The following is a 21,977-nucleotide window of genomic DNA, read 5'->3' as shown; positions in this document are numbered from 1 at the left end:
GACTCCGGTTTCCACTTACCCCTTGTTATATGGATGCTTACGATAGCTAAATATTCACTGGAGGGAGGCATTACCTCAGCTCCCTCCCCGTGCCTCGCACAGTGGTTTAGCCTGTGCTTCCCTCGGTGCACCGCCCCCTCTTCCCCGCGCGAGTGACGCAAAGGCGCGCGGCGCCGAGGGGCGGGGCCTGAGCCGGGAGCGCGCGGGCTCTGCGTATAAATAGTGGGCCGAGCTGCCTGCCGCCTCGTTCGCTCCGCGCCGCCCGCCCGAGTCAAGTGGGACGTTGTCTTCTGCTTGTGCATTTCGCAGTCGTCGCCTCACCGTTCTTTCCTCTTCAACGCCACTTTCATTCACCGCTGCTGTCACCAACACCAACATGAACGGGCAGCTCAACGGCTTCCATGAGGCGTTCATCGAGGAGGGCACGTTCCTCTTCACTTCAGAGTCTGTAGGGGAAGGCCACCCAGGTGAGATGACAGGCCCAGGCGCTGAGCGAGGGGTAGGGCGGGGCGTGTGGCAAGGCTGCGCCTGACCGGCTCCCGCTGGTGGTGGTGCCACGCTGGTTGCCCTTGCTTGCCTGGCGGTGGGAAGAGCGGCGACTGCGCGCCTTCCTCGTGGCGCCGCGGGCGCAGAGCGCGTGGCCGCCGCTCCCCTCCCCCTCCCTCCCCTCTCCTCCCATCCGGCCGCGCGCCCCGACTTGCGGAAGATTCCAGAAAACGGAGAAGGGCGGGAGCCACGGCAGCTGGTGCTCTACCCGGGGAGGACACTTTCCTCTTGGCCCTGTGGTCCGAAAAACCTCGGGTGGATGACCCGCCCCGAGCGCTCGCGCCCGATCCTCCGGAGCGCGCGCCCCGCATTGCAGCCGCAACCACGTGTCTGCAGCTTGTGGCATCTGGCCCCAGGAGCCGTCCCGCTGGGGGAGCGCTCGGGTTGGCGGAGTAGGGGGCCCTTGCCTCTGGACGCCTTCTCTTCCTTGAATTCCTTGGTTTGGGTCATTCCTACTCACCGAAGAATACGGACTTGCCTTTAGGCAGTATATGGCCTCGCCTTCGAGGTGACAGCCTCCAACTAAATATAGCGTGTGTTGAAGACATGCCTTATTTGGGCCGTGGATGAAAAGGATGGGAAGCATGAATTAAGCATGAGCTGCCATTGCGTTTTAAAGTCTTTGGTGCATATGGTTGGAGGCAGGGTTTTACTTCACGTTTCCTTCTCCGGGCTTTGTCCAATGGTCCGCCATTACGGGGATCAGTTTACACGTGAACGAGTGAAGCTATTTCAAGGAACTTTCAATCTCAGCGTGAAATCATCACATGGTAAAGATCATTATTTTGATGGACTGCTTCTGCCCTTTCTTAGGTTGGTCACATTGACATAGTTACCTAGTGTGATGGCTTAAGGATCCATTTCTCATTTCTCTGTGCTTTTAATGAAATCCCACAAGCAACCTAATAGTATAGGACAGGACAAACCCTGAGACCTGATGAGTAAAGGTCAGGTGTTTTGGTGTGGTGTGGGGTTTTTCAGTGTTTTTGTTTTTCCAATGTTGTGTATTCGACCTATCTTTTATTACCTTAATCGTTTAAGTGACAGGCATTTACAACAGTTTGTAGATTGTCTTGAGCCTTTGGTTTGACTGCAGTGTACATTTTAATTGTTGTACATGGTTATAGAAAATTCAGGAAAATGCTATTAGGGTTATTTTTGTTCCCCTCTGATTTTTAATAGGTAGTAATCCAGTCGGGAGAAAATGAACAAGGATTCAGAATACTTTTGTGCATTTCCCAGTCTGTTCATTTCTTGTTCCTGGACTATTCATAACAAAATCAAACGGTTGGCCATTTTATTCCTTTTGTTCATAGTACCCTTGCTTTCATTGTTTAACTCTTTAATTGACATGATTTCTTTGCTCTAATTGGTGTTCATCAGGATGAGGGAGAAATTGATAACAAGACAAACAACAGTTTAACTTTCTGGTTGGTTGGACTTATAATACAGACTTCAAATTTTGGGGATAAACTTAAGGACTATTGTTTGAAAAGCAATACTCTTAAAGCTAAATGTTTCCTAGCTTTGCTTTTGGATTTGAAGATAAACCACTTTATTTCTACTTTCACTTGATCTCAATGTAGCTGTTCTATTTAACAATAGAAATTGCATTGTCGGGGAATTTAATTTTTCAAAATGTCTGGAATACTTTGGAGATGGAAATGAAGTCCATGTCAGTTGTAAAGTGCGTTTGCCATAATGAGTTTAAATGTATTAAAAATGCTGGGGGTTCTACTGGCTTATCTGAATTGGTGAGCTTGTGGTGCAGCTATATTAAGCCATGGTGTCAAGTTTTCAAGTAACAAGCAACACTACATCTAGCATTTATTCAGATAAATGGTTTCTGGTAAAGTAGCAGTTAGGTATAGCGGTTAAGATCTCCATACTTGGAATGCCACTGAATTGTACACTTGAAAATGTTTAAATTGATCAATTTTATGTTATATGGGTTTTACTACAACTTTAAAAAGAAAGCTCTACATAAGTTCTTGACAGCTGTGGTTATTCAGAAGGGGGCGTGACATACTTACATTAACAGTAAAGACATTGAGCCAGGACTTGTTTTTTTCCAGATAAGATTTGCGACCAGATCAGTGATGCCGTCCTTGATGCTCACCTGCAGCAGGACCCTGATGCCAAAGTGGCGTGTGGTAAGTTCAGAACACTGCCTGTCTACTGATGAAGAGTTAGCATCGGGAAAATGACTTCACAAATGTGACATTTGAGTGTGGACTTCTCTTTTATTAGAAACTGTTGCTAAAACTGGAATGATCCTTCTTGCTGGGGAAATTACATCCAGAGCTGCTATTGACTACCAGAAAGTGGTTCGTGAAACCATTAAACACATTGGATATGATGATTCTTCCAAAGGTGCGTTTTAATGAGTTGGCTTTTCTAAGCTCCTCATTTTTCCAGATATTTTCTTCAGCACTTTTTAGCTCTATCGTCTAGGATGTTCCTTCTAATCATTAACTCCAGTTGTATAGTTTTACTATCCTTTTGTTTCAACCCTATTCCATTCTCTAAAAGTATTAAGTTTTAGGAATGTTTGATCTCTTTAGCAGTATAGATGACCCTGGAACAACATGGAGGTTAGGGGTACCAACCTGATGACCGACACCCTCCCCTGCACAACTTAAAATCCATGTATAACTTTTGACTCCCCCAAAATTCATTCATCCCTTGGTATCCACAAGGAATTGGTTCCAGGGACCCCTCTCTCATACCAAAATCCGATGGGGGTAGAATAATGCATACAGTTAGCCGTTCCTCCACATCCGCCGATTGAAAATTCTGTTTCCAGTCTGCATGGGTTGAATCTGTAGATGTGAAACCTGGGGATATAGAGGGCCAAGTGTATATTGGAAAAGTCCACGTATAAGTGGACCCGCACAGTTCAAACCCTACTGTACCTGCAAAATGTCTTGGTGAGGATACAACTTATCATCTTTAGCCAAGTGGCAAATTTGTTGTACCTGGATCAACTGTATTTAGAATTCCAGATAATTGTTGTAAGAAGGTATTACTGTGGCCTTTTAAAAATAATGAGACCTTGTTTTGTTACAGGGTTTGACTATAAGACTTGTAATGTGCTAGTAGCCTTGGAGCAACAGTCACCAGATATTGCTCAAGGTGTTCATCTTGACCGAAATGAGGAAGACATTGGTGCAGGAGATCAGGTATCTTGGGAGACGGCTGTTTGCATCTCTTCTAACATTAAATTCTGAGGCTTAGATTGATCACATTGTTGACTTTTCCATTTTTAGGGTTTGATGTTTGGCTATGCCACTGATGAAACTGAGGAATGTATGCCTTTAACCATTGTCTTAGCACACAAGCTCAATGCCAAACTGGCTGAACTACGCCGCAATGGCACTTTGCCTTGGTTACGCCCAGATTCTAAAACTCAAGTAAGTGATGACCATAACGCTATTATATGTATTATATTGGCCCGGAATAGTAGTAAAAGTTCTTTGATTGAAGCTAACTAACTAAAAACAGAATAGCATTTGTCTTTTGTATTGTAACTTAAGAGGACCAAAAACAAAGTTATTCATGTTTTAATGACATATGTTGCCTTCAAGGTGACTGTGCAGTATATGCAGGATCGAGGCGCTGTGCTTCCCATCAGAGTCCACACAATCGTTATATCTGTTCAGCACGATGAAGAAGTTTGTCTTGATGAGATGAGGGATGCCCTAAAGGAGAAGGTCATCAAAGCAGTTGTGCCTGCAAAGTATCTTGATGAGGATACAGTCTATCATCTACAGCCAAGTGGCAGATTTGTTATTGGTGGGCCTCAGGTAAGACCTTACAGTGTCAATTCAGTTTACATTTTTGGAGCTTTTGTGATGTTTACTTGCAAAAATTTGGCTTCTACCACCACCTCTTTTTTAGGTTTTTTACATGTGAATCTTCTGAGGATATTTGCTGAGTGATGCAGAATAGGCATTTAACAAACTTGACCTAGAACCACTTACTGGAAAGGATAAGGCATAAAGTGACTTAAATCCTGTAATTTCAGGGTGATGCTGGTTTGACTGGTCGGAAAATCATTGTGGATACTTATGGCGGTTGGGGAGCTCATGGAGGAGGTGCCTTTTCAGGAAAAGATTATACCAAGGTGGACCGTTCTGCTGCTTATGCTGCTCGTTGGGTAGCAAAATCCCTTGTTAAAGGAGGTCTATGCAGAAGGGTTCTTGTTCAGGTATATACTCTTTTATATAACGATTAAAAGGCATGTGGGGAGGGGCATTTAGTTATCTACTTGATTATTTTTTATACCAGTGTATTGCACAAGTGTGTGGGTCTTTTGATGACTGACTCTTAAATGACATTTTAATCCTTTTAGGTCTCTTATGCTATTGGAGTTTCTCATCCATTGTCTATCTCCATTTTCCATTATGGCACCTCTCAGAAGAGTGAGAGAGAGCTATTAGAGATTGTGAAGAAGAATTTTGACCTCCGCCCTGGGGTCATTGTCAGGTAAAGATGGTAAAGCCTATTGCTAGTGAAAAATATTGAGGGTGTGGGTGTGTGTCTATATTTGACATATATTCTAATCTGAGAAGATGAAAGTGAAGGAAGATTCCTCAAGTGGGGAAACATTTTAATTGCTAGAATGTGTTGGTGTTATCTTTTAAATTGCCTTCAGTGAAGGCTTAAACTAAGAAAAATCCAAAAGCATAGTGCTCCATGGCTTAGACTTAACCACCCTAGAAAGTCTTCTACATTTTATACTGGGCTTTGTGCTCATCGTACCTAAGAATGTTTATTTAAAAGAAATTAGTACAGATAAGTGGGATGTTCAAGGCTGTTACAAAGAAAATAACCATGGTAGGATGTGGGCATGGACCTTGGTAAGTATTCCATGATCTCAAATGAGCTTTTGACACTTGAAATTTCTCAGAATAATGACAAGTTTTCGTATCTGTTGAGCCAGGGACGGAAAAACAAGAACTATAGTTACTAATAAGGACTGTGCAAGGAGTTTGGACACCAGGGAAGTAACAAACATTTTTGCCACAAACTTTTTTCCTAGCATACCCCAGAGAACTGAACTCATTTGCCAGAAGTCTTGAAAATGAGTCTTGCTGATTGTTTTGCTTTATTTTAATTGAATGCTACATATTAAGTTATGGACTTGTATATTCCAGGGATCTGGATCTGAAGAAGCCAATTTATCAGAGGACTGCAGCCTATGGCCACTTTGGTAGGGACAGCTTCCCATGGGAAGTGCCCAAAAAGCTTAAATATTGAAAGTGTTAGCCTTTTTCCCCCAGACTTGTTGGCGTAGGCTACAGAGAAGCCTTCAAGCTCTGAGGGAAAGGGCCCTTCTTCCTAAATTTTCCTGTCCTCTTTCAGCTCCTGATCAGTTGCAGTCACTCTAGTCAATGACATGAATTTTAGCTTGTGTGGGGGACTGTAAGTTCGGCTTGCTATTCTGTCCCTAGGTGTTTTGTTCACCATTATAATGAATTTAGTGAGCATAGGTGATCCATGTAACTGCCTAGAAACAAACCAACAACACTGTAGTAAATAATGCTTTGAAATTGAACCTTTGTTCCCTATCACCCAAACCCCTAAAATTCTAATTGCATTGACTTTCCCACCAGATGCTAAAAATGTCCTTGTAATGTGCACGTAAAGTATTTGTAGTTCCATTATAGCCTGTCTGGCAATGCCACAGCCCTGTCAGCATGAATTTGTAATGTCTCGAGCTCTATTCTGAATGTGAAGCTTTCCCTTATCCTCCCTATAACTTGATCCATTTCTAATTATGTAGCTCTCTGTCAGGGAGTGTTCCCTATTCAGTCATTTCTTGCATGTAACGCAAGTTCCAACTGGAGCTCTAGCCTGACATTTAAAAAAAGAAAAGGCAGTTACCATTAAACCATCTCCCTGGTGCTTATGCTCTTAATTGCCAGCTCTTAAACAGCACCAAATCAAATCTCTCCACTTACTCAGCTGTCTTTTGGAGGACGTACGTAATAAGGTTTTTATTTAGTAAACCAATCCTATGCATGGTTTCAGCACTAGCCAAACCACCAACTCCTAGCTCTAGAAAAACAGGCACTTGGCACCTTTGTGATGTCATATGGAAAACTAACAGGGCAGTACCTGAGGGTCTGTAGGTTGCACACTTTGGTACCAGATAACTTTTTTTTTCTTTATAAGAAAGACTAAGTACTCCACACTGCACAATAACTCCTCCCAGGGTTTTAACTTTGTTTTATTTTCAAAACCAGGTCCAATGAGCTTTCTGAACAGCTGGTGTAGCTACAGAGAAACCAGCTTCCTTCAGACTGCAGTGCTTTTGGCGGGGAGGAGGAAATCCCTTCATACTTGAACATTTTCTAATTGCTTATTTATTGTATTCTGGGGTATGGCGTAAGTACAGAGAAGCCATCACCTCAGATGGCAGCTTTTAAAAGATTTTTTTTTCCCTCAACACCATGATTCCTTTAACATGTTTCCAGCATTCCCAGGTAGGCCAAGGTGTCCTACAGAAAAACCTTGGGTTAGACCTACAGGGGGTCTGGCTGGTGTTAACAAGGGAGGGCAGAGCTGGTGCAGCTGGCCATGGAGAAAGCTGACTTGGCTGGTGTGGTACAGAGAAGCCAGCTTGTTTACATGCTTATTCCATGACTGCTTGCCCTAAGCAGAAAGTGCCTTTCAGGATCTATTTTTGGAGGTTTATTACGTATGTCTGGTTCTCAATTCCAACAGTTTAATGAAGATCTAAATAAAATGCTAGGTTCTACCCGAACTGTGTCCATTGTTCTTTCAAAGTGTTTTGGTAGGAACATGATCTAAGAACATATTCCTTAACCCTGAATAATTGTAATTCTACCCATGGTTCAGAGAATTCACTTCAACCCTGACTACAGGCATTTAATAGGTTTATAAATCTTATTCCTAGCACTAAGAAGAAAGTGCAAGACTTGATTTTGGTTTGTCAAGCATAGCCTTTTTTGGCCATTGCAATGGTTAAAATTTCATGTTTCCTATTGCCAGCAGCCTCTTGTACAGCCAAAAATGTTTTAAACTCTTACGGTTAAGGTCACAGAAACCACCAATAGAGGACAGGATTCCCCCACTATCTGAAACCTTTCATAAATGAGTAGTGTAACAGCTTTCTTCATAAACACAAAAGGCCTCATTGGATTCCTTTCGTAGCAAAAATAGGTGGTACTAACTGGTCTTTTGTAAAATGTAAATTTCCATGTTAAGTACACATTGCTTGAAAGTGTTTTTAAACAGTGAGGGGCTAGCTTCCAATCAATAAGATACAATAACCTAAAATTAAATTTATTTAAACAAAGTAACAGGAGACAAGTTTCTGAAGGCAGTTTGTAGAAAGTTTGTCAGCTACACACAGCTTGAACCACCCTTTCTTGAGCATAAACGCTAAAGTATAGACAAGCCAGGTGGTATAAGGCGCCAGCATGTATGAAAGCAAGTGTTCAACTTTTTACTTTGACCTGTAAATGTGAGACCCAAGGAATGCTTGCTTACACGAGTTTGCCTGGAGGCTTAAAAATTTAGAGATCTGTTATAGGAGGCGAAGTTAAATCTTGCGAGTATCAATGGAGCTCTGCTTACTTGCTCAGAAACTTGCACTTCAATTTTCATAATATTGAAAAGCTCCAGAATGTTTCAAAAAGCTTTTAGACACCAATGCAATGCTGCCTACAGACAAGTATAACCATGTTAGCCAAATGGGATTGAGGATGAGTGGATGCCCGTACCGGAGAAGAAACTGGCCTTAAGGTTAGGTTCAGTATCTGCTAGGAAGATCCCTGCCCTCAAGTTTGTAGACCAAGGAGAGGTGCTTGTCTGTCCAGCTAGGGGAGAAAAGAATTTTAGAGACAGGAAGGTGGTGGAGCAAAGGCATGAAACAGCAGGGGATGAGTGGTTATAAATAGTTGAAAGTATGAAGTGTGTTATGGAAAATTACCATACTTGCCTTTCTACAAAGTTTGAAAGGGTAACGTCAGGGACAAAAGATCCAAATGCTGGGCATAAAAGGAATATTAAAGATAGAAAACACTACCCATTTCCACAATAGCCACAGTTGCACAGGGCCTGCTGCCTCCTGTAATCTGAACCCAGATAAACTCCATTGAACAGGTCTTAGCAGTATTAAGATGAATACCTTCTCCATCCCTCTCCCAACATTTTCATTGGGAAAAGGAATCAACAGAGGTGGGACACCAAAAGTTTCAGAAAAGCAGCAACACTGCCTATATTAAAAAGTACTTTCGCAAGAGTCCCCTCCTAAAGTGAAGAGCTACTTTTCTTGCCAGGCAAGTAAACGGAGGGTAGTGGGTAGGGAAACAAGATAGCTGAACTTACTAGCAAAGGACATAGTGCTAAGGTATGTCGCTGTGAGATGTGCAAACCAGTGTTTAACCCCACACCATTTTTCACAAATTTCTCAAGGATACCCTGTGGCACAGCCATCGCCAACCCATACCATGCCTGTATGAATCAGGGACTTACTGCCAGGCCCCACTTGACTTCAGTGGGGTGTCATTCAGGCCCAATCTGCACAACATGGTAGCCCTGCTCTGGTCTCCCTAACTAGATTATAATATAAAGGCGGAAAGAACAGGTAGTAGAGATTAATAGATTTAAGAAATATGAGGTCGAATTTATGGGACTTTAAATGTGAGGAAAAGAGTCAAGGCTGATGACTCAGATGGCTCCATCAAAAATAGTCGCCATTCACTGATAAAGGAGATGTAGGTCTTGAGTTTGGGATGAAGGTAAGTTCTGTTCAGGACAATTTGAAAACGGATAGCCAGGTGGAGGTACCCTGTTTCCCTGAAAATAAGACCTAGCCGGACATCATCTCTAATGCATCTTTTGGAGCAAAAAGATGGGGAAACAGCGGTCTAGGGCACAGGAAAGAAATCTAAGCAGCATCACTGGAAACCATGAAATGAACATAATTAGTCATAACTGCCTAGTGAAAAACAATGGCTGTATAGATAATAGAAAAAGGGAACCAGAATTGTAGTGAAAATTTGCGTGTATTCAGAAACCTGACCACCATCCTAATCATAATTAAGACAAGTTTTAAGCTACATTATTTCAGAGTTATTGTCGGTGGTTCTGAAAATTACAAGAGGCAGGACACAGAACCTTAAGTCAGACTTGAGTTCAAACCATCGATCTATCCCTGACTAGGTTTGTCTTCGAGCAAATTGTTACTCTCAGCCTCAGTTTCTCCAACTGTAAAGTAGGACTATGACCATTAAGGACTAAATGTCCTATGTAGGCAGTGCCTTACAGAGTGCCTGGCATATAGCGAGCACTTGGGAACAGTGAGCTACCGTTTCCATCATGGTACAGTTAAGTCTCTCCCCAAGGAGCCAGTCAATTTAAACCTTACTCTTCCCCCTTTATCCTAGAAGGACAATTTCAATTGCTTTTAACCTCCTCTTAGCCCCTCAACCTTGGACTGATAAATCTTATCCTTATTTTACTTCTTTGGCTCCTCTAAACTACGATCTCTGAATTTACAAGAGCTATGGATAAGGAAGAAAAATGTAAAAAATAAGTCTGTAATATTTTAAATTTTCCCCTGCACAGGTAATGGTCCTGTGACTGGCTGCTCCCACATCTGTACCTAACATCTGGCCCACCTCAGAACTCTGAGTGGACAGGGCCGGAATTTGGTTCAGGATTAGGATTTGAAGAATCTGTGTTTGAAGGACTTGACTCTCCAACTGGCTCAAAGGGTCGCAAGTTTGCATAAGTCACCTCTTGCGCCAGCTGCTCCAGGGAAGGGCGGCCTAATGCCAGATTTCGAAGTGAGATACAAGTCATCAGGAAGCTGAAAAAGAGGAAAAAGGCCACCCAGTCCAAACTCCTGTTTCAACATAGGAATGTCTGCCAAAGCCCTTAGGGGGTACCTGGTCCTACCTCCTCTCACACAGGCATAAATGAGAATCTCCCCCCAGTGACACCCACATCCCAGCTGGAAGGGCAAGCCACTCCTTATACAGTCTGGTAGAGGATTCCAGGGTGAAGTGGGAATAACACACAAGGGTGGAGATAAACTGAAGCAGAGAAAGACAGCAGGCCATAGACACAGGTTATTTACCATCCATTAAATCGAAGGGGAGAACGGAGAAGAGATACTTAGCCCTAGATTGTCTGTTCTGAGAGAGAGTCCCTACTGTTAATCCTCACCAGAGAAAAGTTACCCAGCTTGCAAACATCTGATGACAATGACAAGTACTGTTGGGGGTAAAACTTACCTGCGGCGAAAGATGTAGAGCTTTCGCAGCAAGAAGCGGAAGAATCTTTCATGGAAAGGGGTATTTCGTCTGCGTTCAATCTCCTGGAGCCTTTGCTGCCGTTTAAGAAAGGTCTGAACCAGAGGGGTTGGCTCAGGGCCCCCTTTTACTTCCCCTTCCAGCAGCGGTTGCAGCTCTGGTGGTAGAGGCCCCGTTTCTGCCGGGTAAAGAGCAAAAAGAGGAATCACCAAAAGAGATCATTCTTAGAACTCCTCTTTCACCAGCTAGAGGTTTCAAATTCACTCTTTAATGGCTAGATCTTCATTCACAACCCTGACTTCCTGTAACCAGGGAGTATCTCCACCCAAATCTTCACACACTCACCACTTCCATTCTCCACCTTCTCTTTTAATTCTTGCAGATATGCCAGGTCTTGCTCCAGTGCAACCTCTGTAGTGTTGACATAGATGTACATGTAGCAGGAAGGGCGGGGTGATACTGTGTACACCTTATGGTACTCACCAGCAGGCAACTGACAAGTGGGGAGAAGTGGATATATTTCACTCTTCAAACTTTCCCTAGGCAGCCTATGGGCTCTCTACACTACCCACCCCCCAGGCATCTTTCTTCTTGGGTTTTGGATTCCAAAGGAACTGACCTCTAGAATCCTGGATGAGGCTATTCACAGCCCCAGAGGACCTCGTTTTTTGAGCCCCCACGAGTCTATAATAAAGGAACTCCACTCATCTAAACTTTTCTGCCACTTTTAATTCTAGCAAAATACCTGCATTTTTTCTCCCTCCTGAAGAGTCTGGTTCTTCTGTTCTGCCACCAGCTCCACAGTCACCTCCCCCTGCAGCAGCTGGATGCTAGTGTTGCCCAGGTCTTCACTCACAAAATTCTCCAGGTGCAGCCCTGACGGGGCAACAAAGTTCCCCGACCCATGCCATGCGGAAGTTGCTCCCAGCAGGAACAGAAACATCACACCTTCACCACCACACCCCTCAGGTTTTAAAAACATTCCTCCCACCAGGAGTGTCCCCGCCCCCACCACCACCACATGCCACATCCCGGGCCAAGGAAGCCAGGAGGAAAGACAGCAAAGCCTCCCGTGCTTTCTTCCATACCAGGGAAATCTGCAATGAAGACCACCTCCGTGTGGTTGTCCAGGCTGCTCTTGATTTCCTGTAACTTGGCCCTCCAGGGAGACAGGTCCATCAGCAGTGGCTGCAGCCAAGGTGTACGCTGGAAGGGGGACCAGGCAGCCTGCACAATGTCCACATGAGGGTCGAAAAGCCTTAGGAAAGAAAACCCATGTTCTAAGGAGGCCACTGCCACCCAGCAGAATTTCCAGTTCTGTTTTTTATTTATCACTGTTCCCAGATAGAGGGAACAGGGTTTCCAGGTAGAAAAAATGGCCTATGTCAGCATATTATTACCAGTCTGGGGCAGAAAGAGAGGGGAAAGAGATTCTGGAGCACCAGGAAGAATGAGGATTAGTGGCCACCTGAGAAGTGTGTTAAGTTTCTAGAACATGTCATTACCTTTTCTTCTGGATGATGGTGCCCCCTGCCGGAAGCAATTAGCTATGCCCACAACCAGGTAAGCAGGGTCATGCACCAGAGGACACAGCCTTTCAAGCAAGACAACACTGGGGAGCAGGGGCTATTCGTCTTGGCAAAAGGAGCTAGACTTCATTTTCCCCCTTCTCTGCTCCCCTTGCCCACCTCTGCTGGAAGCGGTCATTGATGGAGACCCAAATATCAAAGTAGATCTGGGGCTCAGTGACATTGTACTTGGGAAGCAGGCGGCTCAGGCAAGTGGCATATTGCTTCAACATGTCTGCGTGATCCTTCCATCGCCGGCTCTGTGTGAACACCTGTCCCAAACCCCTGTATTAGTCCCACCTCATTGTCAGCGACCTCCTGAATGACTCATGCAATACCAGTGGCACAAAGAGATCCCCGCCTGCTGTCCGTCTTCACCAGGAAAAAAGATGAACTTGTCTTTGGGGAAGAATTTTTTTTTATTGCTGGGCTAGTGGTGGTACTTACCTTATTTAAATCTAATCTCGACTCAAGGAAGTGAATGACAATGCCCTATTTCAACCCACATAAAAGAAGGTTCAACCTGGCTCCTGAGAAAGGGCAGAGTGACCCAAATTTGTTTTATTTTAGAATTGTCTTTAGGACCAAACCAGACCCCAAAACTCAAAGAGCTCTGAAGAACAATAAATCGTCAGCCTCAGATATCTCACCCCAGGGTTAAGGTAGCCCAGCTCGCCAGTATGGCCATCGCGGTAGGTGATCTTCACGTGCTGGTGGGAGCGGGAGTGCACCATCATATCCCAGGAATAGCCATACAGCCCATTGGTCCAATTGTTATAGCCCTGAGAAGGCAGGGCAGAGGAAATCAGCTCAGGGGTTCTCACGCTAATCCCATCCTCTACCGAGAAGGGGCAACAAAACCAGCCCCATTCTTTTCCTACTGCTGTCACCTCTGCCACTTTCCAAGCTAACCCCCAGCCTATACGTACCTGGGTGAGGAAATGGGAATAGGGCAGGAAGAGCTGCTCTAGGAGGTAAAGCAGGGTGAAGGCCGCACCTAGCCGATGGCGCAGCCCTGGCTTCTGGCCACCTTTGGCCCGGCTCCTCTTATACAAGCAGGAAGCACTGGGCTGAGGGGCAGCCCTGAGGGGCAGCAGTTCTTGCAGCCTTTTGGGGCAGTGAGATACCAGCTTCCGAGGCCACTCAGGGGAGCAGAAGAGAGGGCTGCTGGCCAGCATGACATAGGGGAACATACCTAGAAAAACACGGAGAAAATACGCATTTCATGAGTTAGGTTGGGGGAAAAGTGGGTAACCCTCTTAACTCCCTTCCCTTAGGAAGCTTCTCCCAGGTATTCCACTTATGAAAGAAGTTCTTAACTAAAGGGTACTCACTTCCCAGAGATTCCTTACTATGCAACATGCTAGCTGAGCCCCGAAGCCCCCATCCTCCCCTCCCAGTGCATTTCCATTTCACAGTTACTGCATCTGGCTCAGTTTAGCTCCTATTCCCATCACCACTTCCCACTCCCAAACGAAGTTTCTGGCTAGTCCCTCCATGCAAACCTGTGGTTTCCTATTCACTACCAGACTACAGGCACTGACCAATGCTGAAAAGCTGGGAATTCATGCAGTGGAAGTAGGACACAAAAAGGAGGCCAATGGATCTTGACGCATCGAAGAAGAGCAGGAAGCCGGCTGAGAGGTCAAGCACCAGTCCGCACCAGTGCACCACCAGGAGGCTAGTCATCTCCTCAGACAGCACTAGTCTGCGGACACCAGGGACACAGGTCAGGCCCCAGCCCACTGGAGAACCCAGCTCACAGCACGTCCACAGCGAACGCATCTCTGCTACCCTATCCTTGCCAAAGGATCTACACCAGCAGGTAGGGAGAACTGCACAAAGACACCCTGGTAGAGGTTTCTAACCCCTTTCCACTTCCACACACTTTGGGTGTCCAACTGTTGTCAGCATAGCCTATGTAATAAGCAAGGGCAAATTGGATCGAGAATTGTGTGTGCTGTGGCAGGCAGGTTCCTCATGAAGGTTATCCATGAGAAGAAACTTTAAGAGGTGACTGCTTGGCTAACATGATAATGAAGTCAAACTGTAGGAACTGGGAAGTAACAGGGAAGAGGAAAAAAACCCAAGTAAAACAAGGGGAAAGAAGAAATGGGAGGAAGAGAGAAATCAGAGAGGCGAACCTCCGCTTTGTAAAGAGTTGTAATACTGGTTTGGTCTGGTCAGTGCACCGGCTGAAGAATCCGGCAAGAGGCTGGGGTGGCAAGTCAAGGACACAGGCACCACCCATGGCAACTGCTGGGGGCACTGATTCATTCACCAAGTCACCTAGTTCTGGCTTTCCTCTTTTTTTAATTTCCTTTCCCTTTGTTCCCGCCCGTACCATAAGTCTCACAGGGGCAGCTAGGCCTAGATCTTTTAATACATCCATTCTGCCCTCTGCTGAATAGGGAGATGAGTGCACAGAGGAAAGCATATTGCAAATTCAGGCAAAGAAGAAACAGCAAACATTACTGCAGAGCTGACAGAGGTGAGTCACCCATTCTGTCCCTGCGCCCCAGTGAGGCCTCTGCCCTGACTGCCACTCACTTAAAGGGGCTGAAGAGCCAGTGCCGGGACAGGTTCTCCATGGAATAGCCTCCCACCCAGTCTGCATCCAGCTTTTTCACACCCGCAATGAAGTACACAATGAAGATCTGCAAACACAGATACAAAACAAATGTTCACACAAAAAGACTCGTTTTCTACAGTCAAAAATAAAAGAACTCTCATCTCAGTTCAGGGCCCAAGGAAGATTAGATCCATTCTTCTATTCACTCATCTCAGATACTCATCCAACAACATCTATTGACATCCTACCAATGCCAGGCACGGTATTAGACGCCAAGGAAAGTCATGAAGCATAGACGTTATTCTCTCTCTCATGAGGATTCTAATCTGGCAGGGATGAAGCTCTACTCATTCCATGACAAGGTGACAGAACCCAGAGATCAGGGGACTGGATACAATGGCAAAGCCAGCCTAGCCTTCCAACAAAAGGGAAAAAGAGACGATCCAGGGAGGCAGAGTACAGTCTGGCAGTGGGACGGCCATGCTGACAACGGCTGTCAAACAACACCTCCCTCTTTCCTAAAATCCTGTACCTGGCCGCGTAGCACAGCATAGTTCCAAAGGGGCACATGGGCATTCCGCTTCTGGGCATTCAGCAGGCCGTCCACAGACCTACACCGAAGGAGGTAAGCACTGAGGAGAGCTTCTTAGTCCAGTTACAGCTCCACCTTTCTTTTGAAATGTCATTATCTATCCATTCCAGGCCATCTCCCATATCCTCTCTGGTCCTCCTGGGCTATTCTGAGACTGTTTAGAATTATATGAGCAAATTATAACCCTGATTATTTTAACTCGTAACAGAAATTTCACTAGTGAGTTATAACAACAAAAAGTTCAGTGTTTACCATTAATTAGCAAATTAATTTGTCCTAATGGAACAAATCAGGGAAAAAACTACAATGCTAGAATATGACTGAATTTGAAAAAAGAATGAATTTGAGGAAGTGTTTGAAAAGCTTAAGGTATATGGAAATATACACTGCATTAAAAAATTTTTTTTTCAATATCAGAAACAAACAGACATTTCATAGACCTGGAAGCTGGGATCTAGTGCCAGCAGGTACCTACTAACAACATTAGGGGAGAACTGATAAACCCAGGCTACTAAGACTAGATGTATTTTGGAGAGGCAGAAGCAAAGCAGGTTTTCAAGAAGACAATGAATGAGCCGAGAAGTTGGGAAAGGGGCAGATTCCACTGTCCAGAGCCCTGGAATCTGCAGTTAAGGAGACCTGGATTCTCACTTGTGCCTCTTGTCTGCTATGTGACCTTGGCAAATCCTTTACTTCTCTAACCCTTAGTGTCTTCATCTATAAAATGGGAACAGCACTATGGACCTCATGGGGCTGTAATGAGAAAAAATTGAAAGTGTTTAGTATAGTGCCTGGCATGTGGAAAGCCCTCAGTAAGTAATAGGTATTTTTTTCAATTGTGTAAAAGTCATAAAACTTTTCAGGGGTATTCTGTCAAAACTGCCTCTTAATCCTACATGATCAGAGCTAGCCATTCTGAGTGAGTTTAAAGGTTTACAAAAGGGGTATGTGGATGTGTGTATTAACGAATGAAACTTAATTAATGACTGATAAATCAATAACAAATTCAATGCTTAAGATTTTTTTCCTATACCCATCTTACTGAGATCTCGTACTTGCTCACTTAATAATGGGACAAATCCTTAAATATCATCTGCCCTGCCACCCTGTCTCCACATCCCTTCTCCACCTCCCGTGAAAGATTGTCACCTAAGCCAGAGGTGGGGGAGGGCACCATCCTCCCAGGACAGCACTGCTGAGCAGCCCTGGTGGGCCCTGGCCTTCTGACATGACTCTGCCTCACAGCAACTTCTACTCTTGGCTCTAGCTCTGCCCCTCTGGGTTCACACAGAGAAAGTCTGCTCCCTCTTCCACATGACCACCCTTGAAGTATCTGAAAACAGCTATGTCTGGCTTTAGTCTTCTCTTCTTCTCTCTAAGAGGATTACAGGAAGTAGATAGATCAAGGTACCTGGGGAGATATGGAAAGAGTGAAGGGGAGCAAATGGAGCCATTTTGCTTTTTGTCATCCCAAGTGCCCCAACCTCGCTGACCCTTCCCCCTCCCAAATCCATTCAAATCAAAATGTGACCTTGTAACCACACTTCGCAAAGCATGGTTGAACATGTGCTTCCTGGGGCAAATTCTAGGACAGGTAACCAACGTGACCCTGCCAACCCCTCCCCTCTTTTCCCCTAGACTCATACCAGTAGTGGTTTGCATCCATGAATGTCAGCTGAAAGGCCAACAAACCATATAGATAGGAGTGGTTGTTCCACGATGTCTTGTCCAGGAGAAACACATACCAGTATGGCAGCAGAAATAACACACAGCTTATCCGGTAGCACAGGCCCAGCATCATGCCCAGTGCCCCTAGGGGGATTTGTGGGGGAGAGGATTAAGAAGTCAGAGGGTCACCACAGGCCCAGATCCTCTGGGACAGGCTGTGGGTGGGATTAAGAAAAATCATCAGACATTTTATAATCAGGTAAAACTACATGAAAATTAAATGTTATTTTAATATTTTTAAAAAGAGCTATGGAATCATAGCTCAGATGACACACAGGTCAGAAGGATGAAATTAGCAGTCATAGCAGAAGTGAAATAAAGAACCTAAGACCGGGGGCCGGCCCGGTGGCTCAAGCGGTTAGAGCTCCGTGCTCCTAACTCCGAAGGCTGCCGGTTCGATTCCCACATGGGCCAGTGGGCTCTCAACCACAAGGTTGCCAGTTCAATTCCTCGAGTCCCGCAAGGGATGGTGGGCTCTGCCCCCTGCAACTAAGATTGAACACGGCACCTTGAGCTGAGCTGCCTCCCGGATGGCTCAGTTGTTGGTTGGAGCGCGGGCTCTCAACCACAAGGTTGCCAGTTCAATTCCTCGAGTCCCGCAAGGGATGGTGGGCAGCGCCCCCTGCAACTAAAATTGAACATGGCACCTTGAGCTGAGCTGCCGCTGAGCTCCCGAATGGCTCAGTTGGTTGGAGCCTGTCCTCTCAACCACAAGGTTGCCGGTTCGACTCCCGCAAGGGATGGTGGGCTGTGCCCCCTGCAACTAGCAACGGCAACTGGACCTGGAGCTGAGCTGCGCCCTCCACAACTAAGACTCAAAGAACAACAACTTGAAGCTGAATAGAACCCTCCACAACTAAGACTGAAAGGACAACAATTTGACCATTGCTCCCCAATAAAGTCCTGTTCCCCTTCCCCCAATAAAATCTAAAAAAAAAAAAAAAAAAAAGAACCTAAGACCTTGCTCATTCGCCAGCACGCTTTGTATTTCTGTGTTTTAGGTAGACCAATCAATATCCCCATTTCTCTCCCACAGTGTGCCTCACCCAGAAACATGATGGTATAGACAAGGTACATCCAGTCAAGTGGCAGTGGCTGCAGGGCATCCAGCAAAGGAAAGCGGCACACCTCCAGCCCATCCAGGTATCTTCGGTCCAGGGAGCTGAGCCCCCGTTCCTGGGGAATGTCCAGCACCATCAACAATCCTGAGAAGACAATCGGGGAGGGGGCCATGAGCCCTTGGCAAAGGAAGCAGTGAAATACATTCGAATACAGTCAAGTGCACCAGCTCCACAGTCAGACTTCTTTCCTGACCCTGGCTCTACCGTTTATTCATTCATTCAACAATAATTACTGAGTGCCGACGCTGTGCTAGGCATTATGCCAGTTATGTGATCAGCCACTGCACCTCAGTGAGCCAATTTCCTATTTGTAAAAGGAGGCTCATAATATTTTACAGGGTTACAGAGAGGATTGAATGAGAGAGGCATACAAAATGCTATAAAAGCTGTTCAGGTTTTGATGGTTATGTTTATAGAGGTCTGTCCTACTGGGCTACAGAAAGTGCTCTAGGGTGGTGCTTCTCAACCTTTTCCTCTTCTTGGCACACCTAGAAAACAGCAGTATTTGACCAATACCCTGGGGTAAACAAAAGGGGCTACTCAGATCAGGAAGCCAGTTCCAGTTAAGTCAGGGTTTCACAACCTCAGGACTATTCACATTTGGAGCTGGTTAATTATTTGCTGGGAGATGCTATCCTGTGCATCAGAGGTCATTCAGCAGCATCTCTGGGCCCTATGTAGATGCTAGTAGCCACCTAGTCCCCTTCCCAACCAGTTACGACAAACAAAAATGTCTACAGACATTGTCAAATGTCCCCCCTGGGAAGCAAAAATGCCCCCAGTTGTGAACCACTGGGCTAAGGGGATTAATATTTCAGCACTTTTGTAACCCATTTCAAGCACACATACTATGGCCTATGAGTTAGGAAGCTCTGGATTAGGGAGTCACAGCCAAAATGTCACCCCTGCCATTTCCCTGAAGTCTAGTCCTTAGCACAGTTACTGGGCAATTTCATGACACAACCAAATGGGTCCCTATTCCTCTGCCTCTATATTTCCTACAACCTCAGATCAAAGCATTTCTGGTCTCCAAACCCTAATCAGAGGAGACAAAGCTGGGTTTGATCCTAAACTCCGGGATATCCGTATTTTCAGCTCTGAGAAAAAGGGGGTAGGTAAGTCCGCTAAGTAACTAAGAAATGGACATGGGATGGTTGTCATTCTCCCACCCAACCACACTGGCCCCTCCCAGAAATTGGAATTACCAAAGAGAAAACGGAAGACAGCCAGGCTTGCCGGATCCGTGGGTCGGTTCAGCAGAGTCACCAGCCTTCCCCAGCTGGACACATCTGTCCACTCAAAACCCAAGAGTTTTCTCATGTGGCTGGCCTTACCAGGCCCTGAGGTATGTCCAGCCTTGTCTTTCTGTACTTTATCTGCAACCAATACATGGAGAAAGTGTGTGTACGTGGGTGTGAAAGTGGAGGTGCTTTAAAATAGGCTCCTCCCTAAATCACAGAAATCACAGCCCCAACACCCCCAGGGCTTTTGCCTACCTGAGTTCTCCCACTGAACTCTGACTACCACAAACATCCCTGCAGAGCAGCCCCTCCTCCAGAACATGCCAATGCCCCACCACCTCTCACACTACAGCCCCCAATGGCTAATCGAATGTCATCATCACCCCAAAGCCGCAGACTGCACCCTCTCTCTACAAGTCCCTTCACACGGAGGCTCCCTTCCCCAGGTCCCAGAGCGCAGCCCTCCCGCCCCCGCCCCACTGAGACCAGCGCCCCTCCCCCCCACCTCTCTCTCTCTCTCCCTCCCTCTCCCCCTCCCTCCCTCCCTCCCCCCTCCCTCCCTCCCTCCCCCTCCCTCTGTCCCACTCGCGCTCTCTCCGACGCAGGGCTGGGCTCTGACCCTACCAGAGCGCGGCGGGGCGCGCGCGGACCCGGCAGACATCGCCACGGCTCCGCAGATGTCAGTCAGCCACAGCGGCAGCGTCCGAGGAACTCGCGTCGCCAGGGGCCGTTCCCTAAGCTCCGCCTCCCCGACACATCAGCGTGGAGCGGCCGGCCGGAAAGCGCCGCGACTGTCGCGAAGGGCCTTAGCCGGCGGCGACCGGCGCTCTGCTTGGAGGCAAAGGGCGGAACGGGGGCCCTTGGGTCGGCGCGGGCGCCAAGGGGGGTCCTTACCAGCCCTGGCCTCACCTGGTGGCAGGAGGGGAGCGAGGGTATCCCCAGCCCTCCCTCCTCTGTGCCACGAGTGCCCTATCGATCTTGAGGCTTCCCGAGGCCCCTCCGCGCTTTCACCCCTGAGAAGGCTCCGAGTTCCCGCAACTTCCCTGGGTCTCTCCCCGCCCCCATTAGGCTTCTCCAGGTGGTAGTGTCCCTGCAGTGAACTCTGCGGGCGCATAGTCAGACTCTTCTTCGGAGAGGCTGAGTCTGGAGGGGTTGCCCGGCCTAGAGAGAGTGTGCGAGTTTTCTTATTCTTTCTCAGTAACTGCCAAGAACGAGGGGTTTGAAAGCAGCAGGAGAAACCCGAACAACATACTGAAAAGGTGATGCTGAATAGGGACAATGAGGAGAGTGTGGGCCAGCTGGGAAGATTTTTAGAGGCGAGTCTTGACCAGCACTGCATTATCTTAATTCTCTGCACTGGGATTGGCCAGCAGGATAAGAGCAAGGCATCCTAGAACAGCGGTTCTCACGTTTTTTTGGTCTCAGGACCCCTTTGCACTGCTACATATTATTGAGAACTTTAAAGAGTTTTTATCTGTGTGGGTTGTATTTTTCCACATTTATCATATTGAGACACGTTTAAAATGTGTATCGATTCACTACAAAAAAGAGTAATCAACCCATTAAATGTTTACGTAAAAAATTTTATGAATAAAAGAATATTTTCCACAGACAAAAAAATTGCACGAAAAGAGTAGTACATCGTTTTACATGTAAATCTCTTTAATGACTGGCTTAACTGAAGACAATTGGATTCTCATACCTGCTTCTGCATCAGATCTATTGCTTCTGCATCTGATCTATTGATAAAAGTATGGGAAGAAAATCTGGCCTCAAAGATACTTCATTTGAAAAGGGAAAAGCATTTTAATGGTCTTTTAGATAATTGTGGATATTCTTCTTTGATACCACATCTAAACTTGCAAGTGGTAGTTTTTTAAAGGTTAGTCAGATGTAGAATCTGAAACCATCTCAATAAACTTTATGCTCTATTACATTAAAATCATTGGTATATCTTGTACTTTGGACATTTTATTCATGCATGATATTGTAAAATCATACATAGGGTCACGTGGAATACATTGTTTCATTGAGTTATGCAGCTCTTCTAAATGCAGAGGCTCTTAAATATTGGGAAGCTGCCAAGCTCACAGTGGCAGATACTAGTTTTCCGAAATTCTAATTTTCACTTGAAAACTCAAATTTTGTCGTTGGAAACAAATACTGTCTATTGTTTTTTTGAAGGTACAGTCTCACTCCTTTCATTTTGGGGGAAAATATCTGCCAAATGTGCCAGTCTGAATAACCATAGTTTGTATGATGTTCTTGCAAGTAAATTGATGCTTTGTTTATTTAAAAAAAAAAGACAAAAGCAAAT

At 45.8% G+C, this 21,977-nt stretch overlaps 2 protein-coding genes across 5 annotated transcripts; one reads left to right on the top strand and one right to left on the bottom strand.

The window, feature by feature from the left end:
- Nucleotides 1-227: 227 nt before the first annotated feature.
- On the top strand, nt 228-7,318 carry MAT2A (methionine adenosyltransferase 2A). 3 transcript variants are annotated; one of them, XM_088796061.1, is made up of 10 exons: nt 228-467; nt 2,622-2,699; nt 2,797-2,919; nt 3,616-3,728; nt 3,816-3,959; nt 4,134-4,352; nt 4,574-4,756; nt 4,901-5,034; nt 5,706-5,761; nt 6,798-7,318. In XM_088796061.1, exons 1-10 carry the CDS (start codon nt 377-379, stop codon nt 6,896-6,898), a joined length of 1,242 nt encoding a protein of 413 aa, XP_088652187.1. In that variant the 5' UTR covers nt 228-376; the 3' UTR covers nt 6,899-7,318. The 3 variants fall into 3 exon arrangements, with proteins under 3 accessions (XP_088652187.1, XP_019570099.1, XP_074188372.1); XM_019714540.3 differs by having other exon boundaries at nt 234-467; nt 5,706-7,318; XM_074332271.2 differs by lacking the exon at nt 228-467 and adding an exon at nt 757-1,316 and having other exon boundaries at nt 5,706-7,318.
- GGCX (gamma-glutamyl carboxylase) lies at nt 2,776-20,440 on the bottom strand. 2 transcript variants are annotated; one of them, XM_074332270.2, is made up of 15 exons: nt 20,285-20,440; nt 19,625-19,795; nt 18,345-18,503; nt 17,217-17,382; nt 15,511-15,589; nt 14,957-15,063; nt 13,951-14,114; nt 13,336-13,601; nt 13,057-13,188; nt 12,527-12,678; nt 11,927-12,096; nt 11,584-11,714; nt 11,184-11,331; nt 10,821-11,016; nt 2,776-3,383 (listed from the first exon to the last, which is right to left on the bottom strand). In XM_074332270.2, exons 1-15 carry the CDS (start codon nt 20,319-20,321, stop codon nt 3,221-3,223), a joined length of 2,241 nt encoding a protein of 746 aa, XP_074188371.1. In that variant the 5' UTR covers nt 20,322-20,440; the 3' UTR covers nt 2,776-3,220. The 2 variants fall into 2 exon arrangements, with proteins under 2 accessions (XP_074188371.1, XP_019570089.2); XM_019714530.3 differs by lacking the exon at nt 2,776-3,383 and adding an exon at nt 7,845-10,393.
- Between the last annotated feature and the right edge of the window lie 1,537 nt (nt 20,441-21,977).

The sequence above is a fragment of the Rhinolophus sinicus genome, chromosome 2 (genome assembly GCF_057876585.1).
Source record: "Rhinolophus sinicus isolate RSI-liver-muscle chromosome 2, RSI-T2T, whole genome shotgun sequence".
In the NCBI taxonomy this organism is placed as follows: Eukaryota; Metazoa; Chordata; class Mammalia; order Chiroptera; family Rhinolophidae; genus Rhinolophus; species Rhinolophus sinicus.
Note: the sequence above shows the minus strand (reverse complement) of the source record. Positions and strands in the feature narration are given on the sequence as shown.

Bases quoted from the DNA above. Each gene is read 5' to 3' on its own strand.
- MAT2A (XM_074332271.2), top strand. From the start codon at position 1,142: ATGAGCTGCCATTGCGTTTTAAAGTCTTTGGTGCATATGGTTGGAGGC. The intron at 3,729-3,815 runs GTATCTTGGGAG...TTCCATTTTTAG, and splicing joins ACATTGGTGCAGGAGATCAG to GGTTTGATGTTTGGCTATGC. The intron at 4,757-4,900 runs GTATATACTCTT...TAATCCTTTTAG, and splicing joins GCAGAAGGGTTCTTGTTCAG to GTCTCTTATGCTATTGGAGT.
- GGCX (XM_019714530.3), bottom strand. From the start codon at position 20,321: ATGTCTGCCGGGTCCGCGCGCGCCCCGCCGCGCTCTG. The intron at 19,796-20,284 runs GTAGGGTCAGAG...TATTGGTTGCAG, and splicing joins GCGCGCCCCGCCGCGCTCTG to ATAAAGTACAGAAAGACAAG. The intron at 12,679-13,056 runs GTGAGATATCTG...GGTTTGGGACAG, and splicing joins TGGGCTACCTTAACCCTGGG to GTGTTCACACAGAGCCGGCG.